At 40.0% G+C, this 21,256-nt stretch overlaps 2 protein-coding genes and 1 long non-coding RNA gene across 4 annotated transcripts in view; 2 read left to right on the forward strand and 1 right to left on the reverse strand.

Annotated features, from left to right (window-relative positions):
• Positions 1–2,665: 2,665 nt before the first annotated feature.
• LOC145431865 (uncharacterized) lies at positions 2,666–17,088 on the reverse strand. The gene is made up of 2 exons (XR_013912171.1): positions 16,948–17,088; positions 2,666–2,923 (listed from the first exon to the last, which is right to left on the reverse strand). It is a non-coding gene; the product is annotated as an uncharacterized LOC145431865 (long non-coding RNA).
• Positions 5,948–16,527, forward strand: meox2a (mesenchyme homeobox 2a). The gene is made up of 3 exons (XM_026185558.2): positions 5,948–6,862; positions 10,990–11,162; positions 15,612–16,527. Exons 1-3 carry the CDS (start codon positions 6,310–6,312, stop codon positions 15,828–15,830), a joined length of 945 nt encoding a protein of 314 aa, XP_026041343.1. The 5' UTR covers positions 5,948–6,309; the 3' UTR covers positions 15,831–16,527.
• A 2,416-nt stretch (positions 17,089–19,504) lies between the features above and the next one.
• The window catches only part of agmo (alkylglycerol monooxygenase), a 49,338-nt gene continuing 47,586 nt past the window's right edge, over positions 19,505–21,256 (forward strand). For both annotated transcript variants that reach the window (XM_026185128.2, XM_080308142.1), the window contains exon 1: positions 19,505–19,852. In XM_026185128.2, the coding sequence (XP_026040913.1) occupies positions 19,745–19,852 (108 nt within the window). In that variant the 5' untranslated portion in view covers positions 19,505–19,744. The remainder of the gene's footprint in view (positions 19,853–21,256) is intronic.

Below are 21,256 nucleotides of genomic sequence, written 5' to 3' on the forward strand. Positions count from 1 at the left end.
GAACAACATTTCTGCGTTATGTAATAGTTTTTTTCTAAAGCTGTTGCAAATCAGTCCTGTATGAACGTAGCTTCTAAGAGACAGTGTTGTAAATGAAACTATCATTGATCCACTATGAAAATAATGATGATGCTGAGCAGAAATCAGACCGATGGCACTGGATTAGGTGTTAATGAGATTTACCAGCCCTAACACGTTGACTTGCATTAGTCAGAAAACAAGTCGGTCCCCCGTATGGTAAGTCGACGGAACAAATTCTCTGGGAATCGTCCAGAAACCCCCAAGAACCCAAAGGGAGAAGGAAGCCGTTAAATCATAAAAGGTTGACTTCACTCTTCTGAATGATTTGCCTTATTGAAACAGCATGTTGAAGCTAGACCATCAGAGGGATGCTGGAGTGATGCAATACGACCAGAGCTCTTCCACAGCGACTGGACCAGGCCTGCAGCATTATGTGCTATAGTGTGGAGCAGGAAGTGTAGTGTGCAGGGTGGTTTTGGTTGGGCGGTAGGTGGGCAGGCGATCAAATCGAACAAATAAAAAATCACTAATGGGCCGGTTCACAAATTGAGAAGTCTGGAGTTGTTCCCCGCCTGGCAACCATTCCCACTCGTTTGGAGATGGTGAGGAGTGTGAAGGGGGTGAAATGAAGGAGGGCGTTTACAAATTTAGTCTGGGAGGAAACGAGCTTAGCACTGCGGCTGGCTGAAGCCGGTGCCGCTTTTGGTTTTGGCGGTTGTACTGGGTCCAGATCTAAATGGAGGTTTTAGTGTGGCGACCCCGGGCTGTTTGAGGTGTGGTCTGACTGGGTGCGGGGGCCCTGCACAGCATCACACACGTCTACTCAGGCTCCAATTCCTTCAAGCTGGAGGCAAAGGGGAACCATCACACCAGGCATTTCCAACCAACCCCCCCATTATAGATGATGATCTCACCCCGGCTGTCCACGGCCATTACAGACACAGAAAATGGCCACCTAAGAGCAGCAAGTGAGTTAGATGACACCATTAGAGGAGCATAACAGACTCTAGAGACACATTTTTGGCAGAGGCATTATCATCAGCGCTGTGTTATGTTTGAAATAACACCTTTTCGGGGGGAGAAAATGAGCCTGTTTTTAGCTTGTGTTTTGAATCTATCAGATTAATTTTGTACATTTTTGTCAAAGGAGCCAAATCATTTTTTCAAACAAAACAAAAGTAACAGGAAAAAGTGGAGTGTGCGAATGTTCCCGGCAGCAGTAATATTAAAAAAAATACTTTGAAAGTAAAAAGGTTTATGTTTAACAAGTGCATTTTAAGCAGAAAAACCTTCCTTCTCAGAGTTTAAACAAAACATTCTTTCCCCATCATGTAAACAGAAATGTGTCGAATCTCATGCGAGTAAAAGCACAAATGTACTTTGCCCATCTCAAGCCAGAGTTAGTCAGATGAAAATGACAAAATGATTTTAAAGCCGTCACAGGTTTTTCTTTATGCTGTCTCACTGTCACTCCCTGAGAGGGCTGCCGTTCCCTTTATGCAATTGAGCTGTAAACGGAGACAACTTTTATTGTCTCTCTTCATCATATATCACTGACATCCCGCGATCCTGCATACGGACAATATTCCTGACAACTGCTGTAAATCTGCGGCTGAAGCTTGAAAGGAAATGAGCAGCGACGACAGCTTCCACACCACCCGCATACATTCATCCCGACACAGCCACTGTCCCTGTTCTGTTATTACTCACAAAATCAGCTCAGTGTGATATGGTATTTGTCAACGAAGCTGTAGCACATTTAAGTATTGTCTCCTTATTAAGAATCTGAGTCCTAAAAATATGTTCAAGTTAAGGAGCCGGACAAAAATGAGTAAAAACTACTTGCTGCTACTAATTTTAAAGTGATTTTCTATTGATTACAATCATGAAAATTGCTTGTCTTCTAACACATTTAATGCTTGCAATTGTTTTAAAAGAGATAATAATACAATTTATTTAAAAAAAATCACTGTACTCACTCCATCTTGGGTCAGGAGAAATCAGTGTTCTAACTTCTGCAGGTTTCTACTTATTTACAAAGACACTTCAGTTATCACGTCTGTACTTGGCTGCACGCTTTAGAGGCTCACTGAGTGTTATACACTCTGAAGTGTTTCCATATTAGCCGGAGACTAAAACAAGAGGAAAATCTTTAGTACTGATTACGCATACACTGGGCCTTTTTAAATGCTCATATTAGACTCCGAAGCCGAGAGAGCTGGCATCAAAGCTTTTCTGTAGTGAAGCATATTACACATCCGGGCCCGTTAAATTTGGGGATTTGAGTGCAGCAAGTGGCAGCAAGAATAACTGAAAGGATTTAGTTTTATCATAAAGTCTGGTAAGCTGGTGTGCCAGCAGATTTCTTTTTAAATGCAGTATATAAATATATAGTGTTTTGTAACACACTCTAAAGTTGCTGCATGTGGACATACAGGCAGCAATTATAACTTTTCCTAAAAAAGATATTTTACATTATTACGTCTGTGTTTTTCTAATTCGTGTTTGAACACGTGAGCCCCATAACGACATATTTGTTACATATTAACAAATATATAAACATCTTTGTTCACTTCCAGGTGCCATATAAGGCTAATTTACATGCTGAATAAAGGAAATATGAAAACATACAGTTACCCTTCTCTCATTTTTTCATTTCTTTAATGCGTATAACAAACTTTCAACGCATTATTTCTTTTATGGCTCTGTTGGATTTTTGTTGTTAGCTCTGTTTGCTTTTGATCATATCATTGCTTGTGTGCTTATCCGTGTACCTCTGTATTGGCCTATTTGCATTTCCAGTTGAGATTTTTCTCTTCCAGGCTCTCAGGGGCTTTTAAATCCAACTACACAACTTCCTTCTATTCTTTTCTTCTAATTTTTGCTCTGTTTTGTATTTTGCCTACAAGAAAAGAAAAAGAAGAAAAAAAGAACCCTTAGAAGTTTTAATAACATGTTAAAGAAATGCAGATATACTTTTTCACTGTTTTATCTTTTGGCTAAAGCCAGAACTTTCACTGTTGCTGGCTGGTAACATTTCAGCAATTAGACAAAGTTTGGTAATTTAGCAGCAAATGACGATGTTAACTTTAAACACCATCACACACTCCTTAAATTAGTGTAAGAAAAGGAGTAAAGTGGTAGTTGCATGTTTGTTTTGGTGACGGTGGCACTGAGCTGTGGTTGCTGTAATCTGTCCTGCCTGTGGGACTGACTGACAGCCACAGGTTGAGCAGCAGGTCTTTTACCTTCAGTTTCTGTCTACTGTAGAGAAAACATGCTGTCCCGAGCCCCGCTTTAAGATCATTGCAAACCCAGCCTCTTGGTAGCCTCTTCTTTTGAACTTTTTATGCTTTACACACACACACACACTCACCTTAAAACGTCATGTCACATGTCATCACATTAAAAGTCAGACAAACGTGTGCTTTTGGAGGCCAACACAGGTAGCGGTGGATTTACAGCACCACGGTTTGTGCCAGTATTCAGAATATCATCAAATGGGGCCATTTTTATTTCCAAATAAGAGTTGGGTTTTTTTTTTTAATTTCAGAGTTGAAACACATTTGAAAATGCATTTAAACCATCATGCAACACTGAAAATCTTCACTGAATACAAACTAATGACGTTTACTTTTAGGGTTCGGTGCTCTTAAAGGCACAATATGTAACCAGTGTCAGGGATTACATTTAATTTAAAAAAAGAAAAGCTAATTAAATATATATAAATGTCTGAAATATTTAATTGCTTTTATGAGGGCAATAAGACTCTTTGATCCTTCTTTTTTAACAATAAAAGATGTCGGCTTTAACTATGAGTGTATCCCTATTTTACACACCAACACTCTCGCACTTATTCACACACTAGAACATTTTGCCTCATAAAGCTCACAAGGGCCAAAGACTCGGACCGACTGAAAACACCCACACCACAGGCCATCGGTGCAGCGAGACCAGCAATAGGATTGGAAACACGTGTGTATTAATACCTGCTCAAGACCCTGAGCAAATATATAGCCTGGGCTAACCTGCTAATAGCCTTAATTTGTAAGATAAACAGTAGAAGAGTTTGACACTCACTCACCTAAGGTGCCTTTCCTCTGCTGCGCTGCCTCTGCTGCCTTCAGAGGCTTTGGAGGGACTGGGGGGGAGCGACAGCGGCAAAGTTACAGCCTGCCTCCGCCATGCTATCTGTTAAAGTAATTTTCCCTCAAAGAGGAATTAATTTCCTTTCTCAGGCGGCTCACAGAGCCCCATGGCACAGCCTGACTGGATCCCCAGAGCGTGGAGTCATCATGACCGTCTCCCTCTAAAACCTGGCCGAGCCATGAAAGCTCTGAAGCAGCTTTGACTTTTAATTTTGTTTTATAGATTATATTGATTTAATTTATACTGTGTATTCTTTTCATTTATACTGCGGGCAGTGTGCAAGTGTGCTTTTGAGTTTTAGAAAACAGAAGTAGGAAGGAAAGGAGATATCTATCAGATGATTATTCACCTGTATTTCACCGAAAATGTAAAACCCTTAAGTTACAATTTAATTCTATTATATGATTACATTACATAATAGATGTTACATTTTAAATTACATGACTAAGAAAATTTAATTGCATAGAACCATTTTTATAATTCCCCCATTAGGTCAATACCATACAGCTACAAATCATTATTATGTCTCATCTTTTTCTTCCAAGACTTTCTGTCTTAAATGAGGTTGACAGGAGAAAAATAAATGAATTTTATTTGATTTTATTTGAGCTTTAGTTGAGCTCTGGATATGAATAATTAGAGAAAATAAAAGAAACCAGTGACACATTCACAGCTGTTTTCCAGCTGCTATTTTTCCCCTACTTCTCACAAAGAATGACTTTTCTTTTATAGCCAAACAAATTTAAAGAGAGACACTAATGTTAGGAGCAAAGAATTTATGAACAACTTTCCTTCTGTTCATTTCCTTTTCTACACTCGAATACTCTCCACATACTAATATTATACATACACACACACACACATATATATATATATATATATATATAAATAAAAATAAATGTATATATATATATAGAGAGAGAGAATTTGTTACAAGCATAGTTTATACAAAAACAATGTGTTGGCATCTAAAATTGTATACAATAGCATTTCCACATTTGCCACGGCAATTATTGGTGATAAAAAAATAGTGGAATAAAGTTTGTTATTTCAGGAAGCAGATTCGTGACCTTCATGACCTCGTATCAAAAGTCGAAATGTATCCATATCGGTTTAATGATGTGTTTCATTTCAAAATGAGATAAACACCATTTCCAAAAAAAAGTCACATTCACAAAATGATTGGTTACACTACATTAAAAAGGAACCGTGGTCATTCTAAGTCTAGCATGGGCAAAACGTTAGCCTTCCTTTCACTCAAAACACTTATTTTGGAACCAAACTTTTCATATTTGTTGCCAATAAGTTGCAAGTCTGCGTCGCAGTGACAAAATAGCTCTCTTAACATCACATGATCGTGATAGTGATGGTTTAAAGTGACCTTTAATGGATGCTACAAGCATCCTGCCCGCTACCACCAACTTTTGACAAAGATGGGGTGACACGCTGAGTTAACCCCTGACACCTCTCCTTCGATCTCTCTTCACACTCTCTCCCTTCCCCTCATACGACCTCCCTCTCCCTCCCCCAGCCCCACCCATGAACCATTAAGGCTGTTTTCTTGTAGGAAAAAAAGATGGCCACCCGAGGTCAGATCCAAGTCCAAAATAAATTGCCTTCTTTCCTGAGGCTCAGCCATTTTAATAGTACAGATTTATTATGCTGTGCTTTTTGGAGGGTGATCATATGTATGTGGTCAGTAGCGCGTATGCAGTCTATGACCCAGCCTCCCTCTCACGTTACACCCTATTTATAACATCCCCTGCGCTGGCTCCCCTCGTTCTGCAGTTCCTAGGAACCTCCTTCTGCTCCCAGCCTAGAGCTCCAGTCCCGTGTTCCTCCTGACATCTGAGAGGCTCAGCTGCAACTTGTCCTGGGCTAACTGTTTATCCTGTACAGCCTGGCAACTGGCCGCATGCTCTGGATTACCACAGGACACCCATTTCAAAACACATTTTACTTGCTGCTCTGACTATTTTTTTGTAACTGAAGAGAAAAGTTTTGGGATAGTCAAGGGAGAAAGGGAAGCATCTTGGATATGCGCTTGTGATCTTTCTGTTTTTGGTTGATTTAGTAACATTGCCTCTTACGCTTGCCCTTCTCGCCTTTCCTGGAGGGCCGTGTGTGTGTTTGCACACAATGGATCACACACTGTTCGGCTGCCTGCGGAGCCCCCACGCCCCGGCGCAGGCCCTACATCCCGCCTTCACCCAGTCTCCCCTGGCGCTTCACGGACGCTCGGACCACGTCTCCTACCCTGACCTGGCCTCTTCGTCGTCCTCCTCCTCTACCTCCTCACCCTCGCCCTGTATCATCTCCAGCTACCCGGGTGACGACAGCCTGTTTCCTGGGCAGCACCACCACCACCCTCACCGCGGCCACCTGCCCTCCCAGCAGCATCACCACCCACCTCAGCACCATACATCTTGGCATATCCCGCAGATGCCGTCACCTGGCAGCAGTACTCGCCACAGTCTTTGCCACCCACACTCCCACTCATCCCACGACAATGGGCCCACGCCTTCAGACCTGGGCCACCCCGGTGGGCCCAGTATGTGCGCCAGCACCCCCAGTCTAGGCAGTGGCAGCACCCCTACAGGGGCCTCTTGTGTGCCTGCAGACTTTGGCAGGCAGACTTTGTCACCTGCTGAGGCCGAGAAGAGAAACGGCAAGAGGAAAAGTGACAGTTCAGGTAAGAGAAGCTGGGATTTTCTGAAGCGAGAAGTGAAGCAGTTCTAAAGGCAGAGATTTCATTCGTGTGTTTTTTAAAGCTGACACATTGCACAACCCGAGACTTCATGTAAAATACATTGGAGGCATTTCTAAAATCTCTTTGTTCATTATTTTACTTGGATAAACATTTTAACATAAATATCAGCGTTTAAGAAATTCCACACAGAGCTCAAGAATAACAGAAACATCTGTACACATCACTCTAAATCATTCAACAGCACGACTGTTGGGAATTCTGCAGCTCTGATACAAAAACAAAAAAACGTCTGGAAAGCAGTTTGTAGGTGCCGGCTGACACGCAGCAAGGCAGGAGGCGACAGGCGGACTGAAGCGTGGAGCAAAGGCCACATCATAAGTGTGCGGGCACATCTGACTACTGGCATGTTTTGTTTAAAAATCACATCTGGTTTGTTGCGACACTTTTTAGAGAGCTGAGAATAAAGAGGGCAGTAAAGAATTAATGTCATGGATTGTAAAAGACTACACCGGTGCCTCATGGCACACTAAACAACCGGGCGGACGCAAATTGTTTTCATTTACTAAAAACTGCAGTTAAAAGAAATCGCAGGTTTACTGAAGTAAAATGAAAGTGAAAATATTTGAGTGTCATGTTTAACAAAGGCCAAGTTTAGATAGGGAACTTCCTACTGTTACAAAATGAATGTAGCTAATCATATTAATATTTGATCTTTTTTCATTGATTTTAAATTATCTTATTATCACAACAAAAAAAAACACCACTTAATTCCTATAAAATTTAAAAGACCATTACAAGTTTCCTTTATTTTTATCTACAGGCAGTTGTATGTTCAGTACAGTAAAGGTCCCGAGGGCAGTGAGCTTTAACAACATCTTTTTGTTAAATTTTACATTTGTGATTCTCCCAAAAATCACCCTTGAACTATGCATGTATAATCATTTTATTGTTCTTAAATTGGGCCTCATTCATACAAATGTATTTAAAAATTCAAAACCACAGATAATTATAAAAAGCACACTTCTCACAAATCATTAATAAATAAACACCTTTTTAATACAATTTTTAAATTGATGCTAAACCAGCTGATGACCTGCAAAACCTTTGCAACCTGCAGGCACCACAATAATCAATCACACAATGACAAATGGCCGGGGTCGGGTCGCAAGAAATCTCACTAGCAAAGTGATATCAGTGAGAGTTTCTCACAGAAAGTCTGCTTGCCAGTTTGTTTCCATTTGAGGATTGCAGCCTGTCATTGCTAATCCTGCACCCTTTGGATAAGGTCTCTGTACTCACAGTGCATCATCCGCAGTTGACCGGTGATATTCCCACATCTCCACAGGATACTTGGAGAGTGTGTTTTTTCTCCCTCTGACTGGTTGGGTGTTGCTGTAGCTGACAACAAGTTTATATACCAAAAGTTGGGGAAATATAACAGGATTAACTTCAGACTGACTTTAAATAATAATACAAAACAAAACACCACTGGCACTAATTTAGTTTTCAATCCAAATTCTGCGGTGATTATTAGAAACTCCATAAGTGAACTGAAATATTTGCCATTTTACAACATAAAAAGACAAAGATTTCAATGTTTTATTTTCCTTTGCACTAAATGTCCAGTTGTCCACATGCAAAATGTTGAAATAGTACATTTAACCCATTAATTCATTACTCTACCTCCTACTCCCTTTCCTCTTTTGTCAAATCACTGGAAAACTAAGCCCTTGCCTCCAGATCCCACTTCCTCTGCAACAATAGTCACTGCATACTCATTACATGTGCAGTGCATTCTCCCAATGCTAACACCAATCATGCTGATTATTGGGGCTAACTAGGCTGCTGACTCATTCAGCTGTCTAAATATCAGAGCGCTGCCTGTTGCATGAGATAGAGCTCTGATTAGGTTTCACCATCTGGACGAGAAACTTGAGCGAAACCTGAATTTAGATACAGAAATAATAACAAAACCCGAGAGCTCACTTCCATGCTAGAGTTTACCCCCTTTTTTGCTCAAATATGAAGCTTCTCGGCTTTCTGTCTTTAATACCCAACTGTGAATGTTTCCTTAAGGAAGGACGGAGGGTCAGCTAATGAGATGAGTCCGTGTGTCTGGTTTCTGGGGAACCTGCAGCAGACTTTCAGCTGCAGTGACGGCAGAGGGCCTTTGCTGAGTTTCTCAGTCACATTTGCACAGTACTGTCAAGGGAGTGGTCGTCCTTTAAAAGTTACTAGATTTTCTGTGGGGAACAATAAAAGGTGCTTCAAGTCTTATTTTGTTGAGGCAGAGTTGTAAAACAGACGAGTGAAGTGCCGAAGGCGTTTTGCTGGCATTCAAAATTTCTTTTAAAGCAGTTTAAGAAAAACATTGCGGCATCGTTGATGTGTTTGAATCCTTTTTTGTGCATAAAAATAAAATTTAAAAAAATAAATACATTTTTCAGTAAAGGGAAAACAACCAGTGCTTATGTTCCCAGCATAAGAAAAATAACCCGATCATTATTTTATCCATCCAATCTTACATTATTTTTTAAAAGCGTCACTCCTGTAATGCGCTAAGTTCATTTGGGAACCCTCAACGATGTGCCCTGTCTGGGTGCATGTATTTTTCTCATATTATTCCTGCTTTTTTGTGGAGAGATGAAAGTTACAGGGAGAACCTAATTGCTGTGGTGTAGTGGCTGGGTCATAAAAGCTCGCCGCTTGTTTCAGCTCCAGGCCTATTGGTCTGGAGCAGCTGGCTCTGTTATACTTTTATTTCTCTTTACACAATGTCTGTGTTTACCAGAGAGAGTGGATGAACACATCTGAAAGGCCTGCTTCAATAAGACACACACTGTAGCAAAAGGACTGAAATTACAGAGAGGGAAAGGCAAGGTCAAGGGGGAGCTGGACACAAGTTGCGGGTCAAGCAATGATCGGTTTCATTTCATAAAACCCGTGAGGGAATTCTTGCAGTCTTATATATGTTTTGTTTGTCCTTGGCTCTAAAACTGTGTGACTACCATACAAATATAACTTTTGTAGGGCAGTTTCAGTTTACCTCTCATCTTCTCTTCAGACTCAAGGGAGTTATTTTGCTTGAGAAAATATACACTTAATTAGAAGGAAGATTCTCTTTATGACAGGAAAACAGAACCAGCAGGGGTCCCCGATGGGACAAATCTGAGTTAAAGTTGAAGTTTCCTCTCTTATGTGGCTTCACACTTTGCACCGTTTGTGAGTCTGGCTCTGAGCTGCACGCCTATTTACAGTTTGGCTTGACGTAGACCTGCTGGATTAACACACACGACAGAACAGGACCGCAGATGAATTAGCATGCAATCGCTGCTGCCTTCAACTGCAATGTGCAACTGAAGCGTGTCCAACAGAGAAACCACAAAGACTGCTCACAATAGGAAAATTTTGGAGGGCAAATGAGCCGTATATGTTTTCTTCGGAAAGTTTGTGGAAATACCAAAACAAAAAGTATTTTTCTGGCATGATGAATTAAAGTGGAGATGTCACAAGCTAGGAATTTATATTTTTTTAAGGAAGTGCATAATTTGTTCCAAGTTCCCACTTTGCCCATATTTGTATTACTGATATATGCATTTTTGAAGACGTTCATTTGCAGCTTCCTGGATTTTACATATCTAACATCTGATCTTATGACTGCAGTATATTTGCTTTCTGAAAACTGCAAACTTAATGGCAATCAAAAGACACACAGTTGAAAAATAATAGGATCAAAATAAATGCAAATAGCAGCACTTCAGACACTTTTTCCTTTCCTGATATAAAATTTAAAGCTGGAGCAGCAGACTTCTTCAAGCCAAATTACATCCATGTTGACAGTAAAAGAGCCAGCCTATTGTAATAGCACAGCTGCTGTCGCGCAGACACACATGTGTTGCCGCCCACGAGTCCTTCCAGCCACTTAAAGTATTCATAAACAATGTCTGAACAATAAAGTGTGACTGACAGCTCTCACTGTTTCTCTTACTTTGCCCCTTTTCTCCCCCTGCTGATTTGCACCTGCCACGTAACATTTGCCTTATTTTTATTTTTGCTGCATATAAATCTGCTCTGAGTGCAACACAAACCTGTGTGGTGTTTGGTTTCAGAGTCCCAGGATGGGAATTACAAGTCAGACGTGAGCAGCAAGCCCAGGAAGGAGAGGACGGCATTCACCAAGGAGCAAATCCGAGAGCTGGAGGCAGAGTTCGCCCACCACAACTACCTAACCAGACTAAGGCGCTACGAGATTGCTGTCAACCTCGACCTCACTGAAAGACAAGTATGTTCCTACCCACCACTGTTTGTTTTCCCCTGGGTTTAGACATTATTGAACCCCCCCCCACCCCCCATTAGCACATTAATGCCATGTTGTGAAAACAAAGGCGGCCTCGGGACGACGAGGAGGCTTTTCAGCTTGCTACTGTGTTTTTGTAACTTCAGTGTGAGGGCTATTGTACTCCAGATGTGGCTGTATGAAGGGACTATCATATTCCAGATGTTCCTGACTATTCTTTCAGGCCATCCACAGTCAAGACAGGGAGACGGGTTTAAGGAAGTGCTGTCTAGCAAGTCACTTCCTCTCTCCCACTGCCCCTGCAAATACAAATTGGTCTCTGAGCGTGGGCCGATTGCTGTAAAATGCAGGCACATGAAATAAATAACAGGAGACAAATGGTTGAGGGAAGGAAAAAGTGTAGTGTCTGTTGTTCTGTGACACCCGTTTGGAAGCTTTAACTCACACTTAGTTGACCCCATGCCAGCAATATTTTGCGTTGTGATAAGGTGTAGTTTGAATGTAAAAAACAGACGTTTTATGAGATGCTCTTAGAAGCAAATCACCACATTAGACCCACAAATTTATATATATATATATATATATATATATATATATATATATATATATATATATATGTGTGTGTGTGTGTGTGTGTGTGTGTGTGTATCACACCGCATAATATTGCGGGCATGGGGTCAAGTTAGTGCGAGTTAAAGCTTCCAAACGGGTGTCACAGAACAACAGACACGACACTTTTTTCTTCCCTCAACCATTTGTCTCCTATTATTTATTTCATGTGCCTGCATTTTACATCAATCGGCCCACGCTCAGAGACCAATTTGATAGCATGCATTTATAGCGTGCATGTTGGTTAAATTCCAGAGCTTAGTGGAACACATTAATGATTTTAGTTCCACTTACTCTTACTGCTTTCACATATAAATATGTCAGCTACAAGAAAGTAAAAAAAGTTGCACTAAAATGTATAATAGATTAAGAGGTGATTTGTTAGGGAGGAAAAGAAAAGATTAATCTTAAATTGATTTAAGATTAAATCAAGAAAAAGTCTTGATTTACGACCCTGTCCCCCCATTTAGAATGTAAATAAATACATAATTAAATGCAAATAATTTAAAAGATATATTTAAATGCTAAGATTACAAAAGCCAATAAATAGGTGTGTCAATCTATTTGAGAATCATACATTTTTAACATATAATTTCATTTTAATTTGATGCCAAAAACACAGTAAGAAACTGGAACTGGGACATGTTTCCCCTTGTTGCATCATCCCTTCATTTAACAACAATTGGTTTGGGAAAAGTGTTTGGGAAAAGGTTTTCACCCTCTTGCTTGTCATAGGATTTCAGCAGTTGAGCCTCAAATTTTTTTTGTTTGCTTTGTAAGCCACCGAATGTTTTAAGTGGGCGACAGGTCAACACTGCAAATAGGCCAGTGTAGCACCAAGGGTCTATTACTGTGCACTGTAAATGTCCTCATTTAAAATTATATTTTAATAAATTTAACCTAGTTTTTACTGGGCTGTGTGCATTACTTGCATAATAGAACACGTTGTTAAAAAGTTTCTACTTGACTTTTCTGAGAATGGAATATTTCCACGAGTGCAAAGGATCATGGGACTGTTAATGTTTAATTTAGTACTGTAGTGTTGTGATCTTTTTTTCAGTCATGTGTTTAGACTTTGATTCTTGTGGATATCTGATGTGGTTTCCAGGGTTTGTGCTTCAAAGGACAGTGTAAAGGTTTAGCTATTAATAGGATGAGACGGTCAGTGATGCTGTTTAACTGTGCGATTTTGTAACTGTGTGGTGTGGGGCAGAAAAAAACACACTGATATCTTTGTTTCTTAACATGTTATGCAAATAATGTGTAAAAGTACTTTTTTAAAATAAAAGACTTTACAAGTTTTATGAATATGCAAAACTACAGTTGTAAAAAAGTACATTTAACAAAACTGAATAGAGATTTGTTTGGTATATACTCACCAACCACTTTAATAAGCAGAGATTGTGGTCCATACTGACATGAGAGCATTACACAGTTGCTGCAGATTTTTCTGCTCCACATGCATGATGGGAATCTCCCATTCCTTCACATCCAAAAAAGTGCTCTCTTGAACTGAGTTCTGGTGACTATGGAGGCCATTTGAGTACAGTGAACTCACTGATATGTTCAAGAAACCAGTTTGAGATGATCTGTGACATGGCATGTTAGGGGCACGAAGATGGGTACGCTGGGGTCATAAAGGGATGGCCGTGGTCAGCAGCAATACTCGGGCATGTTGTGGTGTTTAGTCGATGCTCACTTGGTATGACGGAACTCCAAGTGTGCCAAGAAAGTTTTCCCTCACACCATTACAACACTACCGCCAGCATGAACTGTTGATGCAAGGGAGGATGAGCCAATCTTTTATGTTGTTTACGACAAATTCTGACCCAACCATCCAAATGTTGCAGCAGAAATTGAGACTCATCAGAACAGCCAATGTTTTTCCAATCCTGTTCTCCAATTTTGTTTCCCGTTCTTTGGTGACTTGTAGTGCATTCAGAGAGGCTCTTCTTCTTGTTCTTCTATCAGCACAAAACTATCTGGCCATTCTCTTCTGACCTCTGGCATCAACAAAGCAATTTTTGCCAAGAGAACTGCTGCTCTTTGGATAGCTCCTCTTTTTCTGACCATTCTCTGTAAACCCTAGAGATGGTAGTGTGGGAAAATTCCAGCAGATCAGAAGTTTCTGAAATACTCAGACCAACCCATCTGGCAACAATAACCATGCCACATTCTGAGTCACTTAAATCACCTTTCTTTGCCATTCTGATGGTTGGATTTAACTTCAACAGAGCTGCTTGACCACGCCCACAAGTCTAAATATATTGAGTTGTTGCAATGTGATTGGCTGATGAACATTTGCGTTAACAAGCAGTTGAGCTGGTGTACCTAACAAAGTAGACAACTACAGTGTATATTGAGTTTATATGAAAACGTAGTGAAATCTTTGAATCCCACTAAATGTGGTGACTGTAGACTTTCAGAGTAATGTGCTTCTCAGGCTGAAAGCAAATGTAAATTGTAACATGAATGTGAAATGTACCATGCTCTGCTTTTCCATCACATTTCAAAGTCGCAAAAACTCAAGAAAAGGTCCAACTTTTTTTCAGCCTTCTCCAAGACTATCGCAATTAATCTTTACGTGGCTTTACAGAGCAGGAAATGTGTGTGAAATTTTGTCAGCTTATGCAGCATATGTTGTGTGTGACCTCAGTTTGGTCTGGGAAGTAGAGATAGTGAGGTAAATATTGGCAAAGCAATCAGTTCTTGATTTATGTTGTGTGTGCTGTTTGGGGAAATCTGATGGATGTTTTATGTCTTGCAAAAATAAAAATATTTTCAAAGATGGCAGCTGTAAAGCTCCAACGCCAATGCTTGACTGGGTTTAACAGAGAGTTTATTATAGATTGAGAGTAGATAAGAGAGTAGATTGTAGCTACACACCTAATTGCAGTCATTAAATGTTGTAAACAAAAATGTGATATAAACCTAATCAAACTTTGAAGGTTTTAATCAATATCATTTTTATCCAGATTTGACTTGAAAATTTAAATTGCATGAACCAGTGCGTCTTGTCTTCTTTTGTATGTGTATTACATTAGTGCACCAGAGTGTTTCCAGAGAGGCCATTTCCAGAAAACCAAGTGCCTTATAAGTTCTCCCTATATGCTTGTTTCACACCTGTAGATTGACCTACCCAAACCTGAGTTCAGGGTCTTTGGTATTTTGTATAAAGTGAGTGTCACTTTCAGTGTAATGTTAAGCAGTTCAGGTACACTGCAGGTGAGTCTGAATAGTAATTTTTTCTGATGTCTTGAGAATATTACTAAATAAATGCTGCTCAGCTTCAGTCCTTGTCCCTCTCCTGCTTTTAGTAAAGACCCCAAAGCCTGTGAAGAATCTCAGGTGGTGCTCAGTCCATTGTACACCCTTAACATTTAAGACAAACGTTTGTGCTGTCAACTAACTTCCTGACCATGTGACTGCTCACCCCCCTGGGAATGACACTCCCCAAAAATAAACCGCTTCCACCCTGCATGACAGGGACAAGCTCGGCTTCCCATCTCATCCTCCCCCTCCCTTCGAGCGCGTGTGTCGACACTAACGGAGCCACTGCTTCTATTTGACGTGTAAACCGTTTTAAGCAACAGCTTAATCATCAGTCTGAGAGACGTAAATACGGTCGGGGCTGTTGAGTCAGGGAAAAACAGGTAGACACCAAGTGCCAGATGTAACCGAACATCCATACATAATTGTTGGTGCAGAAATAGCTGCCAAACTTTAACAGAACGTTGCTGTCGAGAGCATTAAGGCTTCCTAATTACTTTTTGGTGATTTATGTTGAGTTGTGCAACAACATTGATATTTTCTGTCTCTCTGCAGGTGAAGGTGTGGTTCCAGAACAGGAGGATGAAGTGGAAAAGAGTGAAGGGTGGCCAGCAGGGGGCAGCAGCTCGAGAGAAAGAACTGGTGAACGTGAAAAAGGGGACGCTGCTGCCTTCAGAGTTCTCTGGCATTGCGGCGCTCCACCATTCGACGGACTCCTTAGCCAATGAAGACAGTCATGACAGCGACCAGAGCTCTGAGCATGCCCACTTATGATGCACACACATGCAACCCTGTGCCCCCGGAGCCTCCGCCTCAGGACTGTCCTTAGAAGGACTGCTGTTTGCTGATTCGCCATCGTCATATAACGATGCTAAAAAACATGTACAAATGTACAGAGGAATGATGTATAGTAGAGACGGAGTTGTCATGCAGGCAAAATGTAAATTTGATGAACTGAGCACATAAAAGGAGACGGTGCCATTGGTTTAGAAAGTCCTCAATAAATGCCAAAACAGAGAAAAATATTATGAATCTGGAAATGTGAGATCATTGGTTATAGAATTCTTCTGGACAGTACAAACAAATTTGGAAATCATATTCATTTAAACATTCCATGTTTGCCTTGAGAAAAGCAGGCTGTGGCTTTGATTTGCACTGTTAAACATACAGTCTGCTCCTCAATCGGTTTCTACTGTAAAAACTGTAAATTAGAATGTAATGGAGTTATTGGTCAAATCAAGTGCCAGGAAATGAAATTTGCCTAGCTAATATAAATGATTTGTAAATAAATATCAGTATTGTTTTACCTTAACAACGATTCTATACCCAGACTATTCAGCTCGTGCAGTAATAAACACTGATGGTTCTTAAGCTGACACTTTTCTGCCTGGAGATGATGTTTTGCAAACAAATCTGAAACCCCCTTTTCAGGGTCTGTTGCAAATTGAATAAAATTTTAACCAGTGGTAAATGGAATTTCTTATGTACAACTTTTTCCCCCCATTTATGCAGCCATCCACACTTATGAATCCAAGGTGATGAATGTATGTTCCACAAAGTGAAGCCGAAACCAATTAAAAATTGCAGAGTGTGTAGAAAGCCGGTGATGTGGGAGCAAACTAAAATCACCTTTGCCTGGGGGCAGGGTAGGGGCTCCAGCCCGCAAAGGATCGGATTCTGTTACAACATCCAGTTGAAAATAATTTCATGTCTTGATCTCATCTTTCAGCGCGTTGTGATTGTGCATGCTAATTTGTTTAAGAGGCACCACTGCATTTTTTTTCGCTCCCCCAAACCCACAGCATGAGCGTGATTTCTTTTTCCGTTTTCCCTGCCACTTTATTACCATGCATTATTCTTTAGAAAGTATTTACAAATATGAAACACTCACCGTTTCCACAATGTCTTAAATTTTAAGCTGGGAACAGTATCGTCCTCGATGTAACAGACCATATATGTAACTGATAAACAAGTCACAGATATGTTCTTGCCACAACCAGCTTTCCCCTGACCTCTGGAGCTTGGCTGCTGTAATTAAAACAAAAGCAAGTAAGTAAAATTTTCTTTAAGCCTCTAAAGTTTACGTATAAACTCTTGAATAAATATAAAAATTGCCCAACTTCAATCTGCCTGTATATGGTTTTATGTATGCACATAACATCATGCCAAAACCTCTATAAATCAGATCTCGATTTATAGAGGTTTTTGCATGATGTTATGTGCATACAGCTCAAGAGTTGTCTGCCATAGCAGATGTGACACAACCACAGCTACAGAGGGAAAATGTGCATTCCCTGACTGGTTGTCATGTGGTTCCTGGTGGTTGTTTGCTGTCACTAGGCAAAACTGGTTGCCAACAAATTATTGGGGTTGCCCATAGTTTGCATGGAAGATGCAGGCATGTCTGCAAACACTTGCTAACTACTAGCAAAATGGCAGTAAAGCTTGAAAAAGTGCAAAACAAACTATAAATGGAGACTATTTGACGTCAAAGTAAAAGTTGTACCTTAGAGCTGTGGTCAACGTGTTTCAAAAGCCACAGCTTTTACTTTGAAGGCAAATGGTCTTTGTTTCTGCTTTGTATCACACTTTTCACAGTTTCACTACTGCCTTGTAAGTATTTGGTGAGTGTGTTCCATGCAACTTGGAACCAAAGAAATCACAAGGTGGTCTTCTTTAACATGGCAAAGAATGTATATTCTTTGTAACCGTATGTCACAAATGGTCCACAAATTAATGTCATGTGGTTAATGATCATGTGACCACAAAAAAAAAAAACTTAAAATAAGGACTATACACAATTACACTTATTCGTATGCTAAGTATGACAGCATAACATATGCTAATAGCCAGGTGAACAGAAAATGTTAAATATTTTATCCAGCAGTGAGTCTTATTATCAGCTAAGGATAGCTCTGGTTGGCTATCAAGCTTAGTTAGCAAGGCACTCATTAATTGTACATCATGATATAGGATGCAATGCACATATTTGCATGGTCAAAAACAAGTGTAAAACAATAAGTAAGGCTAAATCCTTAGAATTTATTTTAGTTGAATGGAACAAAACCCTTCAAGAATCAAATCCTGTTACTTGGTAGCCATCTTGGGCATTTTCTTAGGTAGCATTAAAAAAGTAACTTTAATTTCAAAACTGCGTATATAAAACTTCAAATCTGCTTAAACAAAATAAGATTATAAAAACTTTTTTTTCTCCTTCATTTAAGGATCAAAAGGCCTAAAAAGTCAATGACAATCAATGACTTTAGATGATTACAAGCGAAATAACTGCTAGCAACGCTAAGCAGGCGGTGACCGAGTTAATGTTTTATAAACTTTGAGGTAAGGAGTTGAAGTGACTATCAGTGACAGGACATGATACTATTGATTGACTGATAGTAGATACATTATACGGTTATCAGTTAGCAACCAACAATCTGAGAGAAAGTGGTTAATATTCCCTTGTTACCTGATACTGAACAAATAGATGAGTTTAAGTTGTCTTTCTTTAACTTTCAAATAAGCTACATGATTAAAAACAAACAAATAAACAAACAAAAAAAATCTGTGTACACGATGACGACTGCATAAAACTGTAAAAATTAAACTTTCGTTTTCATTTATACTCACAGTATTTACATAGTGATGCATTTGGGAAAACAGACCCCAAATAATACAATGCTACTGTGAATTTGTCCTTCACATGATCAATGACAGGCCTACAACATGCACAGTATGTGTCTCTATGGTTTAAGTAACGTGTCTCCTGCAAACACAAGATCTCACATTTAGTTTATGACCTTTAAGGGTCCAGGTCTACCCAATAAGTTACTGCTGTTTGAGCTCTGTCTAATCATTCGGTTCACAGTAGTTTGGCACTTCTGCACCAATCATGTACCCAGCTTGACTGAAGAGGACACTGAGCTGATTGTCCATTGCAGGTCAGACTTTGGGAAGTACCCCTCGTGTCTCTTTAAAACCAAAAAAGAAGTCATTCATCAGCTTGTGCAGCTAGTTTTAAAGCATGACCAAGAATAAATGGAAATGTGTTGAGGGAACTGTCAGCTGTTCTAGTGTGTGGTGATCTTATTCACTCACTTCTGTGCTTGGATGCATCTCTCAGTATGCCTCTGTAATCTATATAAACTGTAAACTATATATAATCTATACATATATGCCCCTTGTCTAGTTCATATTGGCTGTAACCCTGTCGAATACTTTGAACAGTTTTACCTGACATTCAGACAAATAGCAACAGTGCGTGAAGATTAAACAGCTGGATAACTTCACTTCAGCTCACAAAAAACATTATCCACCCTCCAATACACGCAGACAGTAAGCTGCGTAAACAAACTCTCGCGAGATAAAATGACGTCAAATGATACTAATGTATCAGCCTGACCAAAGGTAAACTTTCGTCCTATAAAGGGGATTTAAAGGTAATTGGTCGCAGTAACAGAACCCTGCGGCCACTTTAAACCCGGGCAGAGTCGGTTTCCTCGATGTGAGAAGTTTACTCTTCCGCTTGCACGCTCTCTATTTCGTAAGCGACCTACTTTAGGTGAAAGGGGCAGGGCACTTAGACTGTGAGCAGACGTCTTGAAGTGGTTTAGCAGAACTTCGCACCTGCACAGGTAACAGAAACTCACCTGTGTAGCAGCTGTGAGTGATCCGCTGTCAGATCTGAAACCATGGAATACGATTCGGTGTCGAGGGGAGCCCGAGCCATGTTTTTCATGCTCACACCGAATGAATCATCTTTTGAGAAAGTGGAGGATGTCCCTCAGTATGTGCAGCAGGTGGGTGTCGCCTCGTTCTCGTTCACAACTAATACATCTGGTGTTTTAGGGTTATGCTGAACCCGCCCCATTGTCCCCTCACTTTATCAGATACAGTTGACAGAGCCTTTTCACCTGGTCAGCAAAGTATCGATTTGAGTTGAGTCAATCAACTCAAAATCGGCATATTTAAAACCGTTGAAGTATTCGTCAGAAGAAAAAGGGTCAAACAGTCTGTTTTGCTTCTTTCTAAATGAGACTTTTGAACTGAACAGTTTTTATTCAGAGCACTTAGAGCTCTGGGGAGTAAGTGCATGAGTAAATATGAAGTGAAATTTGAAGTTTAACTTAATAAATGTCAACCTATGGAGAATATTGCATTAAGTATGGAAAAGTTACATTTGTATCAACACAGTAACCAATCTGCTTCAAAGGAGCTTGCAAATAAAAGCGTCTGGACTTCTTTAGGTTGCTTGAAGACGTTTCACCTCTCATCCGAGAAGCTTCTTCAGTTCTAAGGTCAAATGGTGCAAGCTCCTTTGACTACGATGACCTGGATGACTGAGAACCTTCACAGACATAACCAATCTGCTCAACTTGTATAAATCTAATTACTTCTGCCTAATGAAAAATTTATAGCAACGTTCTTTCTTTTCTCCTTCTGTCACTTTACAGCATCTCAATTACTCTTTTATTGTGACAAATGGCTGGTGCAGGTTTAACAACACATGTTTGTTATGAGTTTTTATGAGCAAATCAGGGGAGGAGAACAATTACCCTCGCAGCAGGAGTCCTAAAAATCCACTAACAAGTGTGATAAAGCAAATTTGTTGTTGCTGCAGGGCTTACTGGTGATTAATATTTTGCTTGGGCGTGCCTGAGCAGTTTAGTGACTCGGCACTGTTTACAGCATGTCGTTAATTATTCTTCACCACTGTCATTCTGTGATCCCAACAGGCCAAATTAGTCAAAGGGGGGAAAATCACAATGCAATCTTGTGATTTTTGGAGTTATTTGGAATTGTGGGCTGGGTTGTTGCCAGTTCTCTCAGCTGTTTGGTGATTTGAATGCAAACACAAAATTTCTCAGACAGCAGTGATAAAAGTGTTTTGTCAGTCTGCATGTTTTTAGCCAACATCACTCAACTGTGACCTTTTAAAATGGCTGTTTGGGGGGGGACATCTGGTCCACAAATGTCATTTTCCATGTAGGTTTGAATTCAGAAGAAAATAAAATACAATTATTACAACGCCACAACAAACAGTCCACACAAGCTCAAAGTATACTCAAGTTTAAAAGAAAAAAGGCTTGTGCAATTTTTAGTTCAAAATATAATTGCGAACAGTGTGACCGCATGCAAGATCATAAAGAACTGAAAATAAAGAAGGTGATGCAAGTATTAAAAAGACAAAATAATGAAGAGAA

This window comes from Astatotilapia calliptera, chromosome 11 (genome assembly GCF_964374335.1).
Source record: "Astatotilapia calliptera chromosome 11, fAstCal68.1, whole genome shotgun sequence".
Classification (NCBI taxonomy): Eukaryota; Metazoa; Chordata; class Actinopteri; order Cichliformes; family Cichlidae; genus Astatotilapia; species Astatotilapia calliptera.